The sequence below is a fragment of the Lepidochelys olivacea genome (assembly GCF_965140295.1).
Source record: "Lepidochelys olivacea isolate rLepOli2 genome assembly, chromosome: 6".
NCBI classification, from domain to species: Eukaryota; Metazoa; Chordata; order Testudines; family Cheloniidae; genus Lepidochelys; species Lepidochelys olivacea.
The window spans coordinates 96,445,311-96,470,079 of record NC_140416.1 but is presented as its reverse complement, the minus strand read 5'-3'; the positions used below and the strand labels follow the sequence as shown (position 1 = coordinate 96,470,079).

The window sequence follows — 24,769 nt, the reverse complement described above, 5'->3', positions numbered from 1 at the left end:
TTTGTGTAGTCTAAAATTGATCTGTTTATATTAATTAGCTGGGTTTTAATCTTCTAATTTAGGAACAAGTGAAGTGAATAGTGCTGGGTGTGAATTTCTTTACACCCGTCTTTCTTGGTATTGAAGAGTTTATTTGGGCTGATGTAACTAGATAAATAGCAAAAGGGGCCTGTTCTCTGAGGATGTCTACACTGCAAAGAAAAAATCACAGCACTGAGTCTTAGAGTCTGGGTCAACTGACTCAGGCTTGCGGGGCTAAAAATAGCAGCGTGGACACTCCTGCTCAGGCTGGGTCTGGTCTCAGATATCTGCCCCATTGCTGGGTTAAAGAGCCTAGGCTTTAGACTGAGCAGGAATGTCTACACTGCTATTCCTAGCCTTAAAACCCAAATCAATTGACCCAGGCTCTGAGACTCAGTCTATGGGTTTTTCTTTGCAGTGTAGACTCTTCACTACAGACTTAGCCCAGGTTCTCGCCCAGGTGTGGTCCCTAAATCCCATATAGCCACATAAGAACACACACTCATCTGGGAGTGAGGGTATTTCAAGCCCAGGCTAGCATACACAGCTGAGGGTATAGATTTGAGCCTGGCTTTGCTGACCGCTTCCCTTGTTTGCGGTGAGGACATAAGCTAATGAGGCTTGGAAGCTGATAGTCCTCCAGAGCCTTCCCACAACTCCACCTGGGCTATATTTTCTTACCCCCCACCTTCTGGCATGGGTGGGGATACTTCACTAGGGCTAGGCAAGCTTGGGCAGAATCTACAGTGGAGACATACCCTCAGTATTCATCCCTGTGCTGAGGCCCCCTCAAGCTCTGATTTTAGATTAATAAAAAGATAAGTGTTGTCCTCAATGGAGAGGTTTTTTCCCTTAGGAAAATAAAGTGTAAGTGGTGTAAAGGCCTTCTGTACACAGAGGTGGATTTCATTTTACCGTAATCCTGGTTTGTTATGTTAACATGGTTATGACCAGCAGCAGAGAGAGAAAAGGACCTGGGCTGAAGTGAAGATCTGCTTTAAAAAAAAAGAGTTGATGTCCTTGATTATACCAGTTGGATTAAGGAGGGGCTTAACATTTAAAAAGAAGAAAAGTTCTAATTTGTGAGACAGTTTTGTTAAAGCCACAAAATTCCAAATTCTGCTATGTAAGATCATGCAGAACCAAGAAGCCTATTGTGATTCTTGACTAAAATGTAGATGAGTGAATGACGGAATAGCAAATCTTTGCCCATGAATTTTCCTTTTTTGTCATGTCCTTACTTACTTATGGCCACTGTTTTCTACATCCTGTACTTTGTGCCTAGTACTGTACAGATGGGATGGAGGGCAGACAAGATTGTACTGGTACTGCTTACAAAGGTGAATTTATTCTCTCTTCCTTAAACACTGAAAGAAAAAAATAAAAAAGCAACACTCAGGAAACGGAAGAAGTCTGAGATCAATCATAGATTTTATTATTATCCCCTCTCATTGTATATAAAATGTAGATCTGCCATCTTTTCAGACTTTCTCTAAAGCTTTTATCCTGCTTTGACAACAGTATGTATCTATACTTTTTACAGTTAACTAACATTACTCTTTACAGTTGAGATCAAAAGTTATGATATGCTTTCTGTTTCAAGCTGCTTTCATTAATCTGGACGTGTGCAAAGTCTACTGTTATATTAGAAAAAAGAGCACGGTAGAAGAAAGAGTACTAATCTTTTTAGATAGTAATACTTTTTGTGACTCTGTTTATCATTTAGTTCAGTAATAAAATTGTTATGGAATAGGGTTAATTATATATGTTAGTTCAATGACAATACAGTTTTATAATGCAGAGGTTGAGTAGGAGAAAGACTTCAGCTATCAATGTTCCATATTATTTAATGATGGCCTTTAAAAAAAAAAACACCTTGAAAAGTGGCAGTCGTTCATTTGGAACTGTCATACCAAAACAATTTAATGGTCCATCTAGTTGGTACCTTCATTCTGCAGTGTCTCATACTGGAGCCTTTGGAGGAAGGGGGAAAATCACTGTAGGAAAACCAGGGGAAGACCAGGCCAGCCATAAAAGGCTACAAAATACCACGGGATGAACACCTTCTTCCTGACCTGTTCTGGCAGTTTGCATTAAGAATTGATTACTTTCATTCTTATTCTACCTGTAGACTAACTGTATGTATTGCTATTGAGATTTACAATGTCTAATCCTTTTTAGAACCTGATTCTGCAATCCTTACTAGTTTTCAGTAGCACTCCCACAAGTAATTCCATTTAGTTCGAGAAAGTTCAACTCAATCTTATTAAATGTTTCCGAGTCAGGCTCAGTAATATCCTGCAGCAAGGAATTTCATAGGCCATTTCTAGTTGCCTGAATGTATTTCCTTCTCTCTGGCTTGTGCTTATTACATTTTAATTTCATCAGCTGTCCTTCTCTCTGTCACTGGACAAGGTAAATAAAAGTACTTGATTTGCCTTTATTCATTGTTAATTATTTCGTATATCTCTGACCTACCTTGACTTTTGCTTTTCATTTTCCAAGCTTAACAGTCTTCATATGAGAAGAGGAAAGGCACATCCCTTAACAGAATAATTAGGCAAAGAGAAACTATGAGCTGACCTGTTGACTTAATGAGCCTAAGGACAAAACGTGGAAAGAGCGTAGTTGTTTTTGCAGTGTACCATTGCTGAAAATGGATAAAGTCAAGAAGAAAGATTAAAGATGAGCAAATACATGGGAGTGGTGGGAGTTGGGGTGGGGAATGCCTGATACTGTGGATAATGAAGGCATTAGAGTTGCAAGTTTTAAATGCAGCTCAGGAGAATATGCTTACATAATAGGATCCTGCATGGAAGAATGTAATGGAGAAGGCTAATGGAAAAGTAGGGTGAATGAAACACAAAGATTAGCTGAATGTTACTGTAAAGCCTTTAAAAATCCTTTAAAAGAAAAACTAAAGAAATCTTGTATATTCTTGTCTGATGCGATGCTACAGTGATGATCATGGTAAACAGATGATGCAGTACGTGTACTGACTTCACCTTTTACGAGTTGGCAGTGAAATTGAATAGTACCTCTGCCTTTATGCATTTTATTGAATTGACCAAAGTAAAACTAAGACCCAAATTCTCAAACTTAGGCCCTGATCTTGCAAAAACATGAGTGAATAGTCCCATTGACTTCAGTGAAGCTACCCAAATGCATAAATTTACTCATGTGCATAAGAGTTTGCAAGATTGAGGCTGAGGTGCCTAAAGGCCTGCACCTAAATCTGTGTTTAGACATCTCATTATAAACTACTTGAGTTTTTACGTGCCTAACTATGGATTTAAGTGCTTCTTCCTTGGAATTTGAGCTTGAAATTTCAGGACATAATTGCTTAAAATATTAATTTGCTATTTTCTTTATTTTGGAATAAATTCAGTGTGCAGTTGGAATGATTAAATGGAAAATGATATACTGTATAGTAATTGAAATAAATCTACTATAATTTTGTTAGGAATTATATTTTGAAGCAATATAGACCCTTTTTAATTTTGTTACTGTAGTTTTTATAGTATGTTTTAATGATGAGGGAAGAACTAGCATTTTGGCAGGCCTGGACTGTTTTCATTCAGTGGCCAAAGAATTTGAAATAAAAAAACTCTATTACAAATAATAAACCAATAATTTTAAGGTAAAGTGTTTTTTTCCTTCTGTGTGAAACTGTAAACCAAAGATCAGAACAACATAATAGATGGACAGCTGGCACATTGGGGTTTCTCAGGTGCCACCTTTTGTTTTTAATTATTTTTTGTCACTTCTTGAATAAACAGTCTACCACTGAGGGTTACCCTCTGGCTTTCTGGCTTTTTGTGACCAATTCTGTGCCAAGATATTTCATGCTCATTACTTGACCATTCTGTATTACTGTGCAGAACACGTTCCGATCTGTACGTACTTTTTTTTAAGTGAACCTTAGCCACAAACATAGCTGAAAAAATAACCAACGCCCTGATTCAACAAAGCACTTAAGCACATAGTTAATTTTAGTGGAACCACTTAGTGTTTAGAGTTAAGCACATAATTCAGCACTTTGCAGAATTAGGGCCTGAGTCTGAAGTACAGCAGTTCTGTTATGGGTTTAAAACTCTTCATTTTGTATGTGCGTGTATGTGTTTTGCCTTTGACTTGTCAAAGGAATCTTCACTCTTGAATGCAGTGCTGGATAAAGTTTAGTAGCAGAATTACAACTACAGTATATCCAAATTATGTACCACCTCTGCCCCATTTAGACTATGTCCCTTCAGACTATTATGTGCTCTACTGTAACTGCTTACGGTCTGTCGCTGCTTTCAGCTACCTTCTTGATAGCATTTGCAGCGCTTTCAAAGAATGAGGAGCCAACCCTTAGATTTAGGATTGTAGTGTGGATATTACATAGTACACTGCATACTGTAGTGCATACACACCAAATACATATTCGGAGAACAAACTACAGCTGATCTATTTGCCAATAGCTTTTGCTGTTGCCTTTTTGAGGACTTTGGTTCTGAGGTCATTTTGATTTCTTCCTCATGCTCTTTATAGCACCCACCAGCTTGTCCTTCCTCTGCTCCCTGTCCTTTTCCATTTGGAAGGATTTCTTCTACTTCCACCTTGTGAATCTCCCTCGCTGTCTGTAGTTGCCTATTCTGGTTTCTCCTTTTCTAGCACTAAAGAGTGATCAAAATATGCCCGTTTAAACTTTGATTTTTATAGCCAAAGTAAAGCACTGAATAAAGGCATTTTTCTGACTACCATTCTGTTCTCCCCCTTTCTAAAAACCTCCATGTTGTGAACCATGAATGCTTGACAGGTACATCGCTAAGAGTCGCTTTGGCATTACAGCATGAACTTGCCCTTCAACTTTCAGTTTGCATTATGGTGCTGTCTGTACTCCAACTTTCTAGCCAGGTAGTGCCATGTTTGGCACCTATCAGTGTGTTGCCCTTTTCTGTGCCTGTGGCCTAGGCTGCCATGTGGTTTTCTTCTTGTAACAAGTCTTCGATGCTTTTTTTTTCTTTAATAGTACAGATGAGGCCTCTGCCCCGTTTATCCAGTCCCTAACTTTGGCCCACTTCTCTGCTCAGCATAATATCCCAAAGTGCATTGTCCCTTATGTTGCTGATGCCACCCTGTGTGCATGTCTTTAGGGACTGTCCCCTGCTGAGGCGTGGGATAGCTTCCCAGATTTTTCAAAAGTGCAAGACACAAACATGGCTAGACAGCATAGCAGGTGTGGACATATCTGAATCTTGCTTATGTTGTGGAAAATAGCTGCTGTGGACACACCATGTTTGTTATAACCAGTTCTGATTAGTGTCCAAGTGATTACAAAACCACAGTTGTTCCTGTAGAACTGTCAAATCGTAAGACATAAAACTTTCAAGATATGATGGCCACATCAATGTAGACCCACAATGTAGGGGTTGTTTATAAATGTTTCCATGGTGTATTTTTGTGTTTAATTTCTCTGGAAAAGATTATCATTTCCCCACAGTCTTTTCTACCCAAACACTGGAACATCATCTAAATTAAGAAAACAAGAAACTAAAATCATACAGGAACAGCCTATAAACAAAGGCTAAAACTGGATACGTGAATAGTAACAAAGTATATTGGACTACTAACATTCTTTCAATGTTGTTTTCTAAACTACTGTTTAACACAGGTAAGATCGTTCTATTTTAAATATGAATCTCCTCTGGACATTCTCCCTTTTTAGTCAAGCTAAAGAAAACAATATTTGATTTGCAGTAAATGAACTTGATCCTGTAAAATGTGGTGCATTAAACACACTATTCTACCCACGGGGATGTGAAAAAGTTTCAACCACCATTTCCAAACAGTTCAGCGTCAATCAATGCTGATTTTTGGGAAGAACTCTGCCTTTGACCTGTTTCCAGAGTTAATAACGAATGTGAGCTTGTGAACTCTCTTATGAGAAGTGTACTAGGAGTAATCCTTGGCATTAGAACATGTTGATGTGATCGGAAGTTCAGCACCTGCCTTCTGTACATTGGCATCTGTGCAAGTCAGAACAGAGGGACAACCAAACTGGTGCAAAAACTTCTTGTAACCGATTCTGCATTTGTTGAGTTTACTGTTACAGCAATCGTGTATTAAATATTGTCATGTAAGAAGTTGTTATAGCTATTTACAATACAATATTATATACTCAAGCTGGAATCAAATTCTTTTTCTCTGTAGGTGGAGTTAATTTATTTTTTGCTTAGACATTAAAATCTTTTACACTGCATGATTTGTATTATGAATAGCTTGTAGAACTTTCTACTACAACACATTACTCCCCTGGAAATAGAACAACACACACAAAAGTATGAAAAATGTATTTTTTAACAGTAAAAAGTATTTTCCAACATAATACCCAATATAGAGTACCATTAAGCTATTAGCAGTAAATTGAATTTTTTGGTATGTAATTTAGTATAAATACTGACAAGTTGTGTGTGTGTGTGTGTGTGTGTTTTAATGAGCTCATTAGTCATTCAGTTTAGCAATGCAGAGGCAGCAATCGGCAAGGGCGTGGGTTTTTATGTCTGCTTCAATTGCACACTTCATTTATTTGGACATCGCATAGGCGGCTTTCTCTGTCACACAGCATCACTGCACGATTAGCAAGTTTCGCCCCAGGGCAGCTGGGACGCTTTGCTGGGGCAGATGTTCTTTTCAGCTTATTCAGTGGCCACTCTTGGGTTGTTTACTGTTGTCATGGCTACCTCCATTTCCATAGCAGCCTTGCTGCTGCGTCTGAAGCAAGTGAATATAGTTATAAAAGGATCATATTTTATTCTGTTTCCATAACTTGCCATCTGTCAACGGATGGCTCATGATGGATTCAGAAACCAATTTACGAATAACAGCAGCCAAGTAACAATTTTTGCTTATATTAAAAGTAACAATAGGTATGAATGCAAATCACTTAGGTACCTTCAATGAAACACTGGTTTTGTTTTCCCTGATTTTAGAGGTTTTTGCTTCTAATGCTTTCTCACAATAATAATTTAAATTCTTATTGACATATGAAAATGACCGAATGTCATCTTTGTGTCTGATTCCATGCAACTGTTCTTGACACTCTCCACTGTGCTAGTAACTCATCCCAATACAGTGACTACAACTCATGAAATGACTACTTCTTGCACAGTGCATTAGTAATGAAACCTAAATACTAGGGCTGTTAAACAATTAAAAAAAATTAATTAATTAATCTTAATTAATCGTGCGATTAAAAAAATTAATCGTGCGATTTATCGCACTCTTAAAATAATAGAATACCATTTATTTAAATATTTTTGGATGTTTTCTACATTTTCAAATATATTGATTTCAATTACAACACAGAATACAAAGTGTACAGTGCTCACTTTATATTTTTATTACAAATATCTGCATTGTAAAAAAACAAAAGAAATAGTATTTTTCAATCCACGTAATACAAATACTGTTGTGCAATCTCTTTATAATGAAAGTTGAACTTACAAATACAAAATTATGTACAGAACATAACTGCATTCAAAAATAAAACAATGTAAAACTTCAGAGCCTGCAAGTCCATTCAGTCTGTCTTCTTGTTCAGGCAATTACTCAGACAAACAAGTTTGTTTATATTTGCAGGAGATAATGCTGCCCACTTCTTGTTTACAATGTCACCTGAAAATGAGAACAGGCATTCTCATAGCATTGTTGTAGCCGGCGGAGCAAGATATTTGCATGTCAGATGCGCTAAAGATTCATATGTCCCTACATGCTTCAACCACATTTTCAGCGGACATGCGTGTCCATGCTGATGACATGTTCTGCTTGATAACCATCCAAAGCAGTGCAGGCCAACGCATGTTCATTTTCATCATCTGAGTCAGATTCCACCAGCAAAAGGTTGATTTTGTTTTTTGGTGGTTTGGGTTCTGTAGTTTGCTCATCTGAGTGTTGCTCTTTTAAGACTTTTGAAAGCATGCTCCACACCTTGTCCCGCTCAAATTTTGGAAGGCACTTCAGATTCTTAAACCTTGGGTCGGGTGCTGTAGCTATCTACAAATCTCACATTGGTACCTTCTTTGCATTTCGTCAAATCTGCAGTGAAAGTGTTCTTAAAATGAACAACATGTGCTGGGTCATCATCCGAGACTGCTATAATATGAAATATATTGCAGAATCCAGGTAAAACAGAGCAGGGGACATACAGTTCTCCCCCAAGGAGTTCAGTCACTAATTTAATTAATGCATTATTCTTTTAACGAGCATCATCAACATGAAAGCATGTCCTCTGGAATGGTGGCCAAAGCATGAAGGGGCATACAAATGTTTAGTATATCTGGTATGTAAATACCTTGCAATGCTGGCTACAAAAGTGCCATGCAAATGCCTGTTCTCGCTTTCTGTTGACATTGTAAATAAGAAGAGGTCAGCATTATCTCCCATAAATGTCGTAGTGATTGGCTGAACAAGAAGTAGGACTGAGTGGACTTGTATGCTCTGAAGTTTTACATTGTTTTGTTTTTGAGTGCAATTATGTAACCAAAAAAGTCTACATTTGTAAATTGCACTCTCACGACACAGAGATTGCACTACCGTACTTGTATGAGGTGAAATGAAAAATACTATTTATTTTGTTTATCTTTCACTGTGCAAATATTTGTAATCAACTTTTATTTCAATTACAACACAGAATACAATACATATAAAAATGTAGAAAAACATCCAAAATAGTTAATAAATTTCAATTGGTATTCTATTGTTTAACTCTGATTAATTGTGATTAATTTTTTTAATCACGATTAATGTTTTTGAGTTAATCGCGTGAGTTAGCTGCGATTCATTGACAGCCCTACTAAATACTCCTCACCAGAATTAAATAGCAAGCTTGAGAGGAATAACAGAACACACCGTGCACACAAACATATACAGTACAGTGACAAATATATTTCAGTGTAGTTGACTTAACAGTAGTTTTGGGATCATGTGCAAGTTTGATCACATGTTGGAATTTTCCAAAATAACGTCTTGGATACTTTAATCTTTATTCCTTTTCAATGCAGAGATTCGGTCTAGCAGGGGGGTAAAAACAAGATTAGCCCAGTTGTAAATAATGTATTTATTGGTTGATTTTTCCAGATCCTGACATTGATGCTGCCACTGCCATGATGCTTTTGAATACTCCCCCTGAGATACAAGCAGGTTGTGAGTAGATATTTCTATAGCATATAGCACCATAGACATGTAAAGTTAACATTCTCTTTTTATAAGTATACAGCATACCAGACAAAAAAGGAGGATCTAATGGAGAAATATAATTCCCTTGTAGACACTACTTTACACTAAATATTATTTTATTTTTTGTGAAATATAATATCCACTATTACATGAATAACAATTTTATATCTCTGTGTTAGAGATAAGATTATTGTTATTCATTAAATACATATAATTTAGTGATGTGGGACAAGTGAGATAAGACCTGGGGTAACCACCAGAAGTTGAGAAAGAGACGAAGGATACATACTTTTTGTTTTCATTTTGCTTTGATTTGACTCCATCATGTGTGTGATTGAGGCCACCTGGATGTTTTCTAGTCAGTTGGACACTATTTCACATCCTTTCTTGCATGCATACTTCGCATTTTGCCTGTGTGATATGCAGTGCCAGGGCCCTACGCAGGCTCCAGGAAATCTGGCAAATTTTGGCTTCCTGCCCATAGGTCCCTGTCATTCTCCAGCTGGACCCACAGATATTGTGATAATTTTTTATTGTTTGAGGCTAGGAACCCATTGTGTTAGGTGCCTTACAAACATGGGACAAAAAGATGGTCCCTGCTCCCAAAGACCTTACAATCTAAGTATAAGACTAAAGACGACTGATAGAGATGGGGGAGTACAAGGAAACAATGGGACAGTATTGGTCAGCATGACGGGCAGTAATACCAAGCAATTCACAGCTTTAAATATAAAGACAGAATTTACCTACAGCCGTTATGAAGCCTGGCTAGCTTCCCTGACATTGGTTTAGCTCACGTGACCAAATAAGAACTGTAAGGGAAGCCTTGGTCAGCACTTCCTTGCTCTGTCTGGGGAAGAGAACCAGTCAGAATCCAAAGCATTCCCTGCACAGCCAAGGAGAGCTTTGGGGGGCGCCATTGTCAGCCTTCTTCGAAATCCCATGGGAGAAGGATCTGCTGAGAATCTCCTCCAAGAAACTCCTCTCCCCAGAGAAAAACAGATTTGACCTCACTCCCATTCTGGTTCATCCCATGGGATGAGGCTGAGAATGTCATTGGAAGGGGGAGGGAAGTGTACATGGTGAAAGGGAGAGATTTTATCAAGGGATGTGGCATTTGGGATTAGTGGAAAGAATGGGCTGAGAGAAGCAGCAGAGGAGAGGACACTGAGGGGATCAGTTAGAAAAGAGAATTGGTGGGATATGAGGAGAGAGAGCAAGAGCAGAAGGAAGAGATGAAGAACGTGGGAAGAAGAAGTAGAGAAGATAACACAAGGAAAGAGAAGGAGGAGATGGACATAAAGAAAAGAGCAAACTGAACATGATGTACTAAATTACAGAATAACGGGAAAGTGAGAGTGGAGTAAGGGATAGGCCAATGGCAAGGGAATGGGGACATAGTAAGTTACTCTTCAAAATGTTTGAGTGGAAGTAGGTTTGGGGCCCAGGGGTCTCTGGCACATCCACTATAAATAGCAATAAATCATTTGGCTAGGGATAACTTAGTTTATAAAAAGAAAAGGAGGACTTGTGGCACCTTAGAGACTAACCAATTTATTAGAGCATAAGCTTTCGTGAGCTACAGCTCACTTCCTCAGAAAGTGAGCTGTAGCTCACGAAAGCTTATGCTCTAATAAATTGGTTAGTCTCTAAGGTGCCACAAGTCCTCCTTTTCTTTTTGCGAATACAGACTAACACGGCTGCTACTCTGAAACCTTAGTTTATAAAGATACTTCTGAAAAGCCAGTTTCTTACCTTGTTGGAATGTACCAGATTCTCCTCCCACCAATCCACCCCACCTATCCTGCAAGTTACTCAGTTCAAACACGGACATATAGAGAGAGAGAAGAATATAAGAGAAAAGAGTGAAAACATCACAGCTCTGTCCACCCTGCCAACTTCAAAGATATCAGCAAATAATGATGGCTCTCAGGCTGGAATGTAATCTCTAGCTAAAAACTAGTGACTTAGGTGGAATAGGCTAAGTGGGATGGGCAACAAAAAGTGTTAACCCATCATTGATCCTTTAGATAAAATATTATTGCTATGTTATCTCTCTGTAAATGTAAAATTAGGAAGGTGGGATAACCTGTTCTGTGAATTTCAGGGGGCCCTGCCTGTTTACCATATTAGGAAAATCTTAGGCAACTTACCTCAGATAATATCTAGTGCACATTGAGAAACTACTGCATGAAAAAACTTCTGACTTATTTTCAAATAGAAGGTAATGAGAGAGAAAAATTTCACAGCAATCCCGATTGTCCTACAGAAGCCCACATTTCAGACTCTACTTCTGTTGCCAACTGTAACAGATTGTAAATCAAGCCATAAATCATCAGTGAAGAAAACATGCTGATGTTATCAGAACCCTTGAAGATTTAGGACTCAATCTGCAGTGTTAGGTTACAGTATCATGGGTGTATTCAAATCGCAGCTGAAAAATGCCCTGGGTTGAACAATGTGCCTTTCGGTATTTGGTAGAAAGTGGAAGGGGCATTATGTGCAGTTTGACCACAACTGATGATAACTGACTGTTGAAAATGTTTTCAGTAGCTGAGCATGTTTGACTGCAGGTGTGGCAGCTGCTTTCACAACAAAGATGAGCGGCTGAAGACAGTCAGGAGCCAAGAGTAATTTCGCAATCTAAAAATGTGATAAGTCAGTGAATTTAAATCTTCAGTTCAACCAAGCCCTGCCTGCACTACAAAAATAACAACGTCTAAACATGATTGTGAATCATAGTTGTGGGCAAACCAGATACCGTACTTTAATTCATACCTGCATGGACAGAAAAAAACAACATATTCTAACCATGTTTCAGGTATCTACCAAGCTTAAATCCTGCTTTTCCAGGACATAGTTTTATTCTGGAGTGTATGAACAGAAGAAAAAAAATGTTTGCCCACAGCCACGTTTCACAATCGTGTTTTAAGCTTTATTTTTGTAGAGTAACCTCGGCTTTGCTGTCAGAAATTAGTAGTCTGAGTTCACGTTCATCTCTGGTGGAAAGTACCTCCTCACCTACACCAAGAAAGCCAAAGACAGAGCAAATCGTTCCTGCATTGTTACAGAATTTTTATATTTAAAAATTACCATTTAAAAATCGATACGCATATGCCAAGTGCTGCTGAAAGCCACAGATGCATTTTAATATTGACTTTTGCTCTTACGTTAAATGGCACCTAATCCTATGCTGCCTCTATTCACCATTTACACCCAGCCTCACTGTATTTTCACTGTCACTTAAAAACTAATATATAAACCTCTTCATAATTTAGATTATTTTTTGTGGGGGAGGTTACGTTATAGAATCTCATAAAATTGATCACAATTGACGCCAAAAGCTTGAAAATAATACAGTTATAGTCAATTATTGACACCCTGTCAAATGCATTCTTGAACCATTTAAAATTTTCCAATAAAGTACCATGGTAAATCACTTCAGATTTTTAATTCAAACAAACAAACACAAAAAACGGGGGAGCCAGCAGGTACAAACTCTATTGAAACATACATCCAGGCTCGCACTCAGAGCAAAGCATGAAAGCTGCTACAATAATGTTCAGAAAGACAGTGGAAAAATACGGTTTTAAGCTATTATGTATTCTAGTTGGCATACATAATATACAGAATTAAGTATTGTATTTTACAGAATTTTGTAAAGATTTACGCAAAACACTTCCTTAAGAAGTAATAGTAATTATCACAAGTCACAAATACGTTGGAACTTAATATTTTAATACAAATTCATGTATTTATTTCCATCATGACCAATATTTAGGTTTATGTTTGTAACTTGAGGATACATGTTGGCTTGCTAGGTCACCTGTGGCAAGTCACTTTGTCTCTGTGCCTTAGTGTTGCCTGTTAGCCTCTCTGCACCTTAGCTTCCTTTGAAGTCATAAGGAGCTATGTGAATGATAAATATCTTTATTAGAAACCACTTACAAGCCTTTCGTGATTGATCATTCTGGCCTTGTACAGTTTCCATTCACTAGGCTATGTAGCTTCCCCAAGTAGCAGAGTAAAGGCTTCTGAGTTAGGAACTTCTGTTGTAATCTTTGGCAAACTGTAATTTGTTGTTCTGCCATTCTGTGTGACCTTGGGCATATCACTTAACCTTGCTTTGCTGTACCATAGTTTTTCTACTTCTTTGCAATGTGTTTGGAGAGCCTCCGACAAAAATTACTATATATGTATAACATATTAATACTTTACAGTTAATAATAATAATAATGGGTGAAATCATTCCTTGAAACAGTTGCTTTAGAGGACAGAAGAACTAGAGGGAGTAGCGCACACATCAATTTATTGCTGCAACTAGTGAAACTAATAGTTCAAGCACCATAGTTCAAGCATCATAGTAGGGATCCTGGTCTTAATTCCAAAAGGTCCTGGTTCAGCAAGGTAGTTAAGCAAGTATGTAATTTTAAGCATATAAGTGGTTCCATTGATCACTGTGGGATTACTTGCATAGCTGCAGTTACACATGCACTTAAGCACCTTGCTGAACTACAGTTTAACAGCACAAATGCAAACAATGATTTGCTAGAGAGAATGCAAGTGTTAACCAGGGAACTGAAGGCTGGACCTTTCTACATGAGGGTCCCCTCAACTCTGAAAATGCCTCCTCACTTTCCAACATCTTTGTTTCAAAATAGCTTGAATCTGCTGACCTTCAGGGCACTCTACAAAGCCTGTTGTTTTGGGTGGGATTTGCAGAGTACTGAGAAGCGTGGTGAGGAAGGAGTTCTTTGGGTCCTTAGGAAAGGATTTTTGGTGTTTTCTTTGTATAAAACTATGGGGTGGGGGACTGTCAGTTGCCCTTTTTCTGCTTTGGAAAATGTTTTTAGTTTTCTCTCAGGACACGTAGGCACAGATTTGTAAAGGTATTTAGGCATTGCAACCGGCAGTGTTGCAACACTTTACTAATTTAGGAGCCTAAATTTCATTTTCAAAAAGGATTTAGGCACTTAAGGGACCACGATCCCATTAACTGTCTTTTTGCTTATATTAAATTAAAATAAAATGCTTAATGAGGTCTGACTTTTTTCCTCATTGACCTAAAATTTGCTTCCCAGTGTAATTTACTGTTCGATCCAGGCCAAGTGATTGTGGAAATGGAAGACCTGTTTTCAAGAATGGCTCGATGCAGGTATAAACGTAAAATAAAAATCACTAGAAGAAATTCTGCACTTGGACTGATGGGTAAATGGAAAGAGCTGCTATCTTGATACATCTTTACTCTATGAAACCTGATAACCACAATGCCCTATCGTTACCTCTTGTAAACAAACAATAAATAGTAAAGCTGGCTGGGAATTTATTCTGACAGAATGTTTTTCAATCGGAAAATACTGATTCACTGAAACAGCACATGTTGCAGAAATGTGCTACTTTTAAAACTCAATTTGAAATTAAAATGGAATAAAAAGCATTTTGGTAAGGAACATTTCCATTTTCTGTTTCAAAGTTACTTTTGTTTCGGTTTTTAAAATTTGTATATTGTAAAATATAAAATGAAAAAAGTAGGAACTGGAGTAGAACATTTCAGTTTTGTCAAAACAAAACATTTCAATGTACCTGAAATGCATTCCCCCCTTTGCCTATTTACTACAGAATGATGCTTATAGATCTGCGGTTTCCCACCTCCTACCCCACCCCTTACATGGCAGAAGGTTGCAGAGGTTGCATAGTTTTATAAAGTTTTCTCATAAATGTGAGAGTACGTGTCTGGGATTAAGTGGCAACAGAGGCTATGTCTACGCTACACCATAGTTCGGCCTACGGGAGCCTGGATAGCCAAGCGCAGCAAAGTGCTGTTCTATAACTTCCCCATGTGGACGCTGCTGGTGTGAACTAAAAGGTTCCTAGTTTCCATTAATATAGTCCTCTTCAAAAAGGATTACATTAAGTGAACCAGGAACTTTTTAGTCTTTGCCCACAGTGTGCACATGGGTCAGTTACAGTGCAGCACTTTGGTGCGCCCTGCTGTTCATGCTCCAGTAGTTGGAACTTTGGGGCAGTTTAGACAAGCCCAGAGATTCGCTTAAGCTGCCAAATGGGAGCAGGGAGAGGAGTTAAAATTATGCAGCCTAATGGGGAAGTTTGGGCTTGGCGTGGTCTTAGGGTAGTAAGATTATGGGTATGTCTACGCAACAATCAGGAGGTGTGATGGCCGCATGCGTAGGCATACCTGAGCTAGCTTTGATGGAGCTAGCTTGCTAAGAGTAGCAATGTAACCACAGTGGCATGGGTGGCAAAAAGGGCTAGTTGCCAGAGTATAGTCCCACTAGAACCCTAGGTATGAACTCGGGCAGCTAGTCCATACCACCAGGGATACTATTTTTAAAAAGCTAGCTTGATCAAAGCTAGCTCAGTTATGTCTACATGTGCTGCCCCTGTTGCAATGTAAACCTAACCTATGTGATTAAGAGGTTGCAAGCTTATCCCTGAGGAGCAAAATGGAAGAAATTAGGAAGATGGGGCCAAATTCATCACTAATGTAAGATGAGGCAAGTCAGTAGTGTGGCATATTAAGCAAATAACGTTTGCTTGTGGCAACCACTGATGTCTTATGCCTTGCACATCACAGACATTTCCCTACTTTCCATGTCTGTAGCCTGAGCTAAGGTGCTGTGGCAGACACTGAAATGGAAAAGAAATTAGCAGATGAAGGCAAAAATTGACATCCATTAGGAGAAGGCCTATATCTCTGTTTTATATCCATCTCTTTTGTGGTACAAGAGATGGGTCAGGAAGGACAGCCTCTGCCTGAAAGCCTGTGTCCCATGATACCAAAGGAGACATGAAGACAAATCTGCTCTTGCAGAATACCTGTATCGTTTAATGTTCACTTTAAAAACAGACTTTCTCTATCAGGCAGATAAGCTTAGTTTGGTAAGTTTATTAGTGCTCTAAAAACTGTGCATTCAGTCTAGTGAAGAGAGCTATTTACCTTGAGCTAGAAGAGTTAATAAAACACGCACCCATCTCCCAAATGGAATGTGGAAAATGTTTGCCTTTAATACTTTCTCCTTTTTAAGGTCCCTGATTTTAAATACCATCTCAGGGCTGAGCATGGTTTATTGTAACTTCCATGCCATAATGTTTGAAACATGAATTTCAATTCCTTAGTTTATTTAGCTGGATGCTGCTGTGGTCGCTGTATGGTGGGTGATTCTATGCACTGCATGTTCCTTGTCCTTTTTTCACCCCTCTCTTTATTACTCACACTCCCTGTGTCTAGTTCTGATGTTAAAAGGGTAAACTCTTCAGGGCAGGGACCTCATCTTTTCTGTGCCCTATGAGTGGTTTTCTGGTTGCTGTGAAATACTTAAGTTTAGGTGGGATGCTTAAGTACAGTAGAGATGAACTCTTTTCCTGTCAGCAAAATACAAGGTTATGGACATTATCTATTAAGGGAAGGGATAAAGGAAGCCATATTTCTTGCAGCTTTCAAAACTAAACTGTACCATGTGCTAGAGTATGTATCACAAGGAACAATCCTGCATTGACCGAGGGGTGGCTGCATGACTTAGTAGCTTTCTTCCATCTCTGACTTCTATCTTGCAGCCCAAGTTTTGACTTTCTTTGATTTGTGGGTTTGTATCAGATCCTTATGGATTAGTATTATAAATGTTCTCTGTGTATAGCAGTGTGGTAGTCACTTTATTGTGGGTTATATTGTAATACAAAAACTTGCAGGGAAGTGTAACAAGTTAAAACTTTTTTCCCCACACAATTTCAGAGTTATGGTTTTTATATTTTTTTCATTAGATGCATTGTTTCTCTCTCCAGTTGATCATTGGAAATCTTGATAAAAGCAAGGAAGGGTAACTATGGAATAATTGCTATGGAGAGGACCTGATTTTACTCACACTGGTATAAATTAGGAGCAACTCCATTTAAAATTCATTGTATTACACCGTTGAGATCAGAATCTGTCCCATATTGAGAAGAAGCGGAGGGTGAATTTTTAGAGCTGGCTTCGGGGTCATGGCCCTGATTCTCCACACATACAAATATTAACTCTGTTAACTTCAGTGGCAGTACCTCTTGATTTACACTGGTGTACGTGAGAAGAATCAGGTCCAATATCTGTGTCAGTACAAAATAATGGCGAAAGCTGAATAGTGAAAGACATGTACACATCTTATTGTTCCAGCGTCTGGAATTTCTCTAAGACAGCTGTTTATGAAGAAGAAAAAACATCTTAAAGGGGAAAAATATATATGTGGTTGAGTTTCCTTAGCAGTGTGTCTCTAACATAACAAAGTTCTTTAGTCATTTGCACAGAAAGAGGGGAGATTACTTTAAAAATGTCTGTCAGGAGGCGGCGTGTTATGTTAGTTAAAGCAGGATTGACAATGGGGATTCAGAACCATAGAACGTTACTCCTGATTGCCAGAGACTGACTGTGTGACCTAGACACAGTCTTGGTCTACACTACCAACTTACATTGGCATAACTATGTAGCAGCTGCCACTATTGCACTGTAAATGGAGACAAGCCCTAAATCACTTCCTTGGATCACCCATCTGTAAAATGAGAATAATACTGATCTCAGGTTGGGGGAGGGGAGGGGGAATAAGTTTATGCTTAATTAATTAATATTTGTAAAGAACAAGTAGGTCCTTACGTGCAAGATACTATGTAAATACAGTGTGTTGTTTTTACTATGGCTCAATTGTTGCTCTTCGAGCAGTCCCGCTCAGTCACACTCTTCTTTCTGGTTCCCCATCCTCGGGGTGGAAGTACCCTACACCAGACCTATACCTGACACAGATTACTTCCTCCGTGCAGCTGTGCTGGACAGCGTATTGGCTGGGGTTGGGGGAAACTCCCACTCAGACCTCACCCATCAGCCCAGGGAGCGGGGTGGTGTTCCTGCTATCTTCACCCTCACATAATGCAGGCAGTCAGGATGGAGTTTGTAAAGGGGTCCTTGTGCCCTCCTTCTCCCTTGTGCTTTGGGTGTTAAGGACCAGGTTGTGAGCCATCTAAGTAAGAAAACAATGCCCGAATTACTGAAGTTAGGGCAGAGCAATTCTGAATTTTCAAACTATTGGACTTTCAGTTTTCAAATATGAATCATTCAGTTTAAAAATATTTTTGGAGTGTTACTTGGTATTGGAAATAAGAGTATTGGTGCAGTGTGAAATGTTACTTTCATAACCGGATCTTTAAAGAAGATAGGAGCAAGTAATACAAAATATGCAACAGAAAACCATCCTAGCATATGGGCTGAATGGATTACCTATCAATCAAGAACTTCTACCATGAGGTGGTTCATTCTTTTTTTTTTTTTTTTTTTTTTTTAAATCAGAGGCTCAGAAATCCATTAACACCAATTCAACCAGTGAAAATATGTGTTTTCATTATGGCTTTGGCTCGTTATTGCTTCCTCCCCTCCCCCCAGTCCCTATTGCTCTGTTCCACCCAACCTTTCGGGTATCTTGTATGTTGATATCACCTGGACAGTTACGTAGTGATGCTGTTACGTGACAATTCAGAAAGTATTGTGAAACAAAGGCATTGGCAGCAATGACATAATTAATGTAACCTGAAGTAAATGATGATTGAATTTGGAATGATGATGTTTTCAATATACCAGCTACTGCATATTTTAAATTAAAGATAAGGTCCCTGGATCTTTTCCATACTCAGGCAAGTAGTCTTGCTGAAGACTTTTCAGGATCAGATCCTTTATTAAACCCAAGCGTAACAAAACTGGCAATGGTGGGGAAAGAAATGGGCTGCAAACAGGGAGCCGGGCCTAAAGAGAGAGCAATATTGCTTCCGGGGTGACGTTTCTCAAAGGATAGCAGGATTTTATTTTGCATCTTTCACGTTTCTAAATGGGTTTCACACTGTTCCAAATGGTCAGCATAGAAGACGATGAGATGAGAAGGGGTATAGATATGAAGAGAACAATTAAGAGGAAGACATGAAAGGTTGGGACGGGGGAGGGAGATATTCATGAGAGCAGAAATGTAAGCAGAGGTTGGGTTAGGCAGAACCTACCATCTGAGACACAGAGTCTTGAGCTTGATACAGAAGTGGAGTATAAGCTATTGAAGGGATTTGATTAGGAGAATCATGATCTGAGAGGCAGGAGACAAAAAAAAGCTCTTCATAGCATTATTTTGTATGGCTTACAGTGGAGCAAGATGAGAACTGGGCAACAAAAGAGCTTGGAATACTCAGAGTGAGAGAGGACCACGATTTTAGCCATACGACTGGGGAGGAATTGAGTGATTTTCAAGGGTGTAAAGACAGAAACAGGGTTTTTCAGTGGGCTGGATATGAGGGGATAGGAAAAGGAAAGGAGTGAGAGGAGAGAATGTCAGGTTTCAGAGTAGCAGCCGTGTTAGTCTGTATTTGCAAAAAGAAAAGGAGTACTTGTGGCACCTTAGAGACAAACAAATTTATTTGAGCATAAGCTTTCGTGAGCTACAGCTCACTCATTGGATGTGACACTGAGCTTGCAGATCTGAACAGAGGTGGAGCAAGGAAGGAAGAGTTGGGTGCTGATTTTTTCCCCTTGTTTTATTTGAATTGCCAGTATGTTGGCCTTGGGAAGTTTCTTGAAGTTCTTTAGGCAACACTTGTAACTCATTAACATAAATCACAAATTCCTCCATATCCCTTCAGGCTGTTGTCCTTGGGAAGCTTCATTCAAAGGATTGTTGATATTATAGAATTTATTGCTCTGAAGTGAAGGGGACTTTGCATTTAAAAAAACAGTACCGCATAATATGCACCCCTCTCCTATACTGTGTATCCACACTCCTTCTCGAAAAGCCATGTTGATATGTGACAGTTTTATCTGTTGCTTCAGGCTATGTTGCTCTTTTGGGTTTTTTCCTAATCTTATACCTGAATTTTCCTTGAGCTTTACTCTACTAGTCTTATATTACTTACGTATATTATACTTCACTGATATTCAGGCCCCTTTAAATAGGCACTGTTTACACAGATTTGGTCCAAAATTTTACATTGTGTAAAAGCAAGCTTGCTTTTGTAAAATCCCAACAGTTGTTTTAAACAAATAAACATTCAATTGCAGTGTTTGCAACCTAAACATTGGAGCACTAGAATCTGGACGCGAAAACGATTATGCAGGGAAACTGACTTCATTGATTTTCCTACGTTGGGGGGGTGTGTGTGCAAAAAGTAGAACAGCATAAATAGCAAAAAGTAACTTTTTAAAATTATTTCAGTTAAATAACTGAAAGTCAACTTCCAGCCTAAAGTTAGTCACCGAAAGCTATGTTTGGACATGTACATATAAGTGACCTGTTGTCCAGAAGTGCTAAAAACCAAAGGTGGGTAGAAGCCAGTGACAGGATTTGATTAGGGATTAACATGCTCTAAGCAGAAGGGAAAAGATTATTTTCACAGCAATGTTCTGTGTGGTTTGGAGTTGAAGCAGGGTGAGAATCAGGATGCCATTTAGGAGGAGATGGTAGTCAAGATGGGATAGGACCATAGCTTGAAGTCAACAGGAACAGTTAATGCTCAGTACCTAAGAAAATCAGGTCACTTTAGTTTAAGTGCCTAAGTATATATTTAGGTGCCTAACTTTAGGCATCTACTTCTGAAAATGTTGACATACGCTGGCAATAGTAATAAATGTTTCTTTTGAAGAGTATTTTATTTTTAGATTGCCAGTCTCCCTTCAATTAGAATTAAATGAAAGGTCTTTAAAAATAAAAAGCAGTTAGAGGACATGCACAATAATAATACTGGCAATTGAATGAATCTATCCACATCTTTGGGAGGGTAATGGGAAAATGACTTTTTAAAGGAAAAGTGATGAGAAAAAGAAAAATCAGGGCTAAATAGGGATACTTTACTGAGAGACAAACTTAGATTGGTAAAGGCTACTGTTCCATTCTGAGATGGCCCCAGTTGTGGTGCCAATATTGTAACGGATTGTTGTTGCTATTGAAAATACACCCCCACCGTCCACACACACGTGCACAAAGTGAAATCTGGAGTAGTTTTCCCTGTTGATTTGAAAATACCTCAAGTGCTTTTGATCAATTTGCATGCAGAATATCTAGTTTTGCAATTTAAATGATAATGACTCGATGGCGACTTGCACTATGTGCTTTTGATGGCACATAATGGGGAGTAAGAACCTCCTCTTAAAATCCTGCATGAGACAGCCAGGACTTGGGTCCAGTTGCACAGAGTAAGCAAGTGCTGTGCGCCCACTATGTACAGACACTCCTCAGAGAACATCGGGGAGTGAGCAGAGCCAGAGGGCATGTCTTCACTGGCAAAGTTGAAGTGCTGCCATGGCGCTTTCATGTGGCTTGTGTAGTTGCGGCATAGCAGAGGGAGAGAGCTCTCCCAGCCCTCTAAAAAAAAAAACCACCCCCATGAGGGGCGTAGCTACCAGTGCTGGGAGCTGTGCTCCCAGCACTGGTGCACTGTCTACACTGGCAGGTTACAGCGCTGAAACTTGCAGCGCTCAGAAGGGTGTTTTTTCACACCCCTGAGCGAGAAAGTTGCAGCGCTGTAAAGTGTCCGTGTAGACAGGTCCGTAGTTCTGTCATTTCAAATATTCTTCTGGTCAGAACAGCTGAGGTAGCGTTGCAGCTGTCGTGATTTGTTCCTGATATAGGCCGGAAAGAATGCAAAAATATATCCCTGAAATCCTCCCCCTCTCATTTTTACTTCAAAATAGTGACTGTAGACGTCACGCAAGTGTGATGAAAAGTACTTACTTCTAGCACAAAACCTTGTGGTCCAAAGCCACAGTCTGGAATTCAGCTGAATTACAAATCCCTAAAAATCCAAAGAAACTTTGTTGTCCAAATAGTCAGTACTTGTATAATTAGGTGTCCTAGTCTTTCCTTGAATAGGATAGGACCTAACGAAGATGGAAGATCACTGTTCAAATAGTGTACAATGATAAAAAGTTATGACTTATGGATATAACGGCTTATAATATGGCTTGTATTTTGGTTACAATATGTTCTTCCTAAAGTATTTGCCATTTTTGCCTTAGATAAATTTTACTTCAGTAATTGCAATGTTACCTAAATTTTCGTGTTTACTGTAGGATGTTGTGTAAGGAATTGTCTATGGCAATTAGAAAATTTGAGGGTGACCTCTATGAACCAAGTTAATAGTGGTTGCCATTAAATATTTTGCAATCTTTACTTCGCATATAGAATAATGTGAATAGCACTTTAATGTTAACTATGAACAAAGGTTTTTGTGAAGATTTTAAAGGTGAGCGCTGTATTAGACATTCTTATTTAACGTTTTCTAATTTTATTTTGAAGCGCTTAACATCAAAAGTGCTGCTTAAAATTTTTTTCTAAATGTTTAAAAATTTTCTTTTAGTTCCCCCTGGAGTGATACAAAATGGAACTCGTGTTCTGAGTAGAGGAATGTTCCCAGGAGTTAGGCCATTGCCAATCAACCCTATTGGAAGCATGGCTGCTGCAGTAAGGTAAGAGTATATAGGTACAGAACCAGCATTAAAGAAACTAATTATTAGACAGTGGATATACTCTGGTTATGCAAGGATTGTCGTCAAAAGTCTTGACACTTGTTTTTATTTCTGAGATTAGATGAGAGGACATAGTGGGCTTTTTAATTTTCTTTTTAGTACATGTACTCCTGGATCACCATTCTTTGTATGACAAGTGTCTCATGAGTGACTGTCTGTTGCACCCTGGCTTCTCTGAAAAGCGGGACTGTACATTCATCAATGGATTTGCAGGTTATGGTGACAGCTTAGTGCTGTCAGCTCTTTTTCTCGCTACAAGTGTTCTGTTGTGTTTCCATATATAACCAAACCATTTAGCCAAATATTTAGCCTAAATCTTTTCCTAGAGTTAAATATCAGACACCAGAATATCAATTATAATACTTAAATTCTGAGGGTATGTAAACGTTATAGCTATCATTATTAACTTTGTGATGTACAATCTGAAGTTCTTTTAGTGCATGGTCCACTTGCAAGAGTATTTTGAAATGTTCACGAATGGAATGTTGTTTTTAAGCCATGAAATTAGGACGTATCCTTCAGAAGGGAGGACAATACAAGATGCATAAGAAAAGTCTGGTAATACTAAGGGCTCTGATTCAGTGGTTTGCTTTACTTCGTGAAAGCTAACTCCACTTGAGACAACAGAGTTTTTACACCATGGCAGAATTTGGCCAGGTGTGTTGCTATTGTCCTTCTCTTCCAGTGTTCTCAATATCTACAAAAAATGCTTTCACCGTCTACCAGTTGGGTGCCCTGGGTGGACTTCCATAATTTGTGCTGATTCTGGTTTGGAGAGGACCATTCAGGCTACATCATCTGCTATCAAGGCTCTCAGCCAGAGGTTACAAGTCTATGAAGGAAAATATTGTGATTACTGCTAGATCAGGGATTCTCAAATTTTGTTGCACCAGGACCCTTTCTGACAACAAAAATTATTATATGACCCCAGGAGGGGGGACCAAAGCCTGAACCAACCCAAGCCCCGCCACCCTAGGTGGGAGGGGGCCAAAGTCCAAGCCCTGCTGCCACAGGTGGGAGGGCCAAAGCCCAAGGGCTTCGGCCCTGGGCGGGGGGGCCTATAACCTGAGCCCCACCGCCCAGGGCCAAAGCCCTTGGGCTTTCCTTTGACCCCACCCAGTGGAGTCGGGGTTCGGCTTCAGCCCTGGGTCGCAGCAAGTCTAACGCCAGCCCTGGCAAACCCATTAAAATGGGGTCACAATCCACAGTTTGTGAACCACTGTACTAGCTTAATTCATTATAATTGCCTCAGTTGTTTGTGCCTTTTCATAGTCAGTGCTTCTGGAAGTGCTCTTTATATCCAGACCCTTAGGTGTAGTTCATCCAGCCAACAGCTGGAGACAGAGTATTTCCCTTTCCTCTGAGACCTTTATTTCCCTTTTATACAAAACGTGCACAGAGAGGAAGGTATTAATTCAGTAACAACCTATGGCTGTTTATGGGCTGTTGTTAAACCACATCTTTTCATCTGCTATGCTGAATGAGGCATCAACCAGAAATACAGAGAGTTTCCCTCTGTCTGCACCTGTTTAAGGTCTACCGTACCCAGGAATGGCAGCCCACACATCTTCCAGCAGTGATGCCACTGGCTGTCAGGCAGAGCCTCTGTTCTGCTCCAGAGGGGATCATAGAGCCACGGGATTAGTTATTGATATTATTTTAAAACATAGAATCCAGTCTAAATGGTGAGGAAGGACATACAAGTGAGAGTGGCTGCTCCTGAGCTCATTCTCCCCTTCAACTTATGGCTATCGCTTGAACGACACGGATATTATTTCAGAATCAGAGGAAGCTTAGTGGAGGAAAAAGGGGATATCTCCAAAGAAACATGTCCTTTCTCGGTGTCCCTCCAACACCACCACCACTTGAAGACTTCCACAGTTTTGCTCCCAATATTGCCATGCTATGCAGGGCAGCATATAGGTTAAATTTTTTGTTCTCAGAGAGGCTCACCACCTCCCGTCCCCCTGCTGTTCCTGCTTCCAGCAGGTGGAA

At 39.2% G+C, this 24,769-nt stretch overlaps 1 protein-coding gene across 5 annotated transcripts in view; it reads left to right on the top strand.

The window, feature by feature from the left end:
* FOXN3 (forkhead box N3) overlaps positions 1-24,769 on the top strand; it is a 306,146-nt gene that overhangs the window by 268,326 nt on the left and 13,051 nt on the right. For 3 of the 5 annotated variants that reach the window (XM_084630515.1, XM_084630516.1, XM_084630514.1), the window contains exons 5-6: positions 9,142-9,207; positions 22,606-22,714. In XM_084630515.1, coding sequence (XP_084486641.1) covers positions 9,142-9,207; positions 22,606-22,714 — 175 coding nt within the window. The remainder of the gene's footprint in view (positions 1-9,141; positions 9,208-22,605; positions 22,715-24,769) is intronic. The other 2 variants (XM_084630517.1, XM_084630518.1) reach the window with 2 other exon arrangements.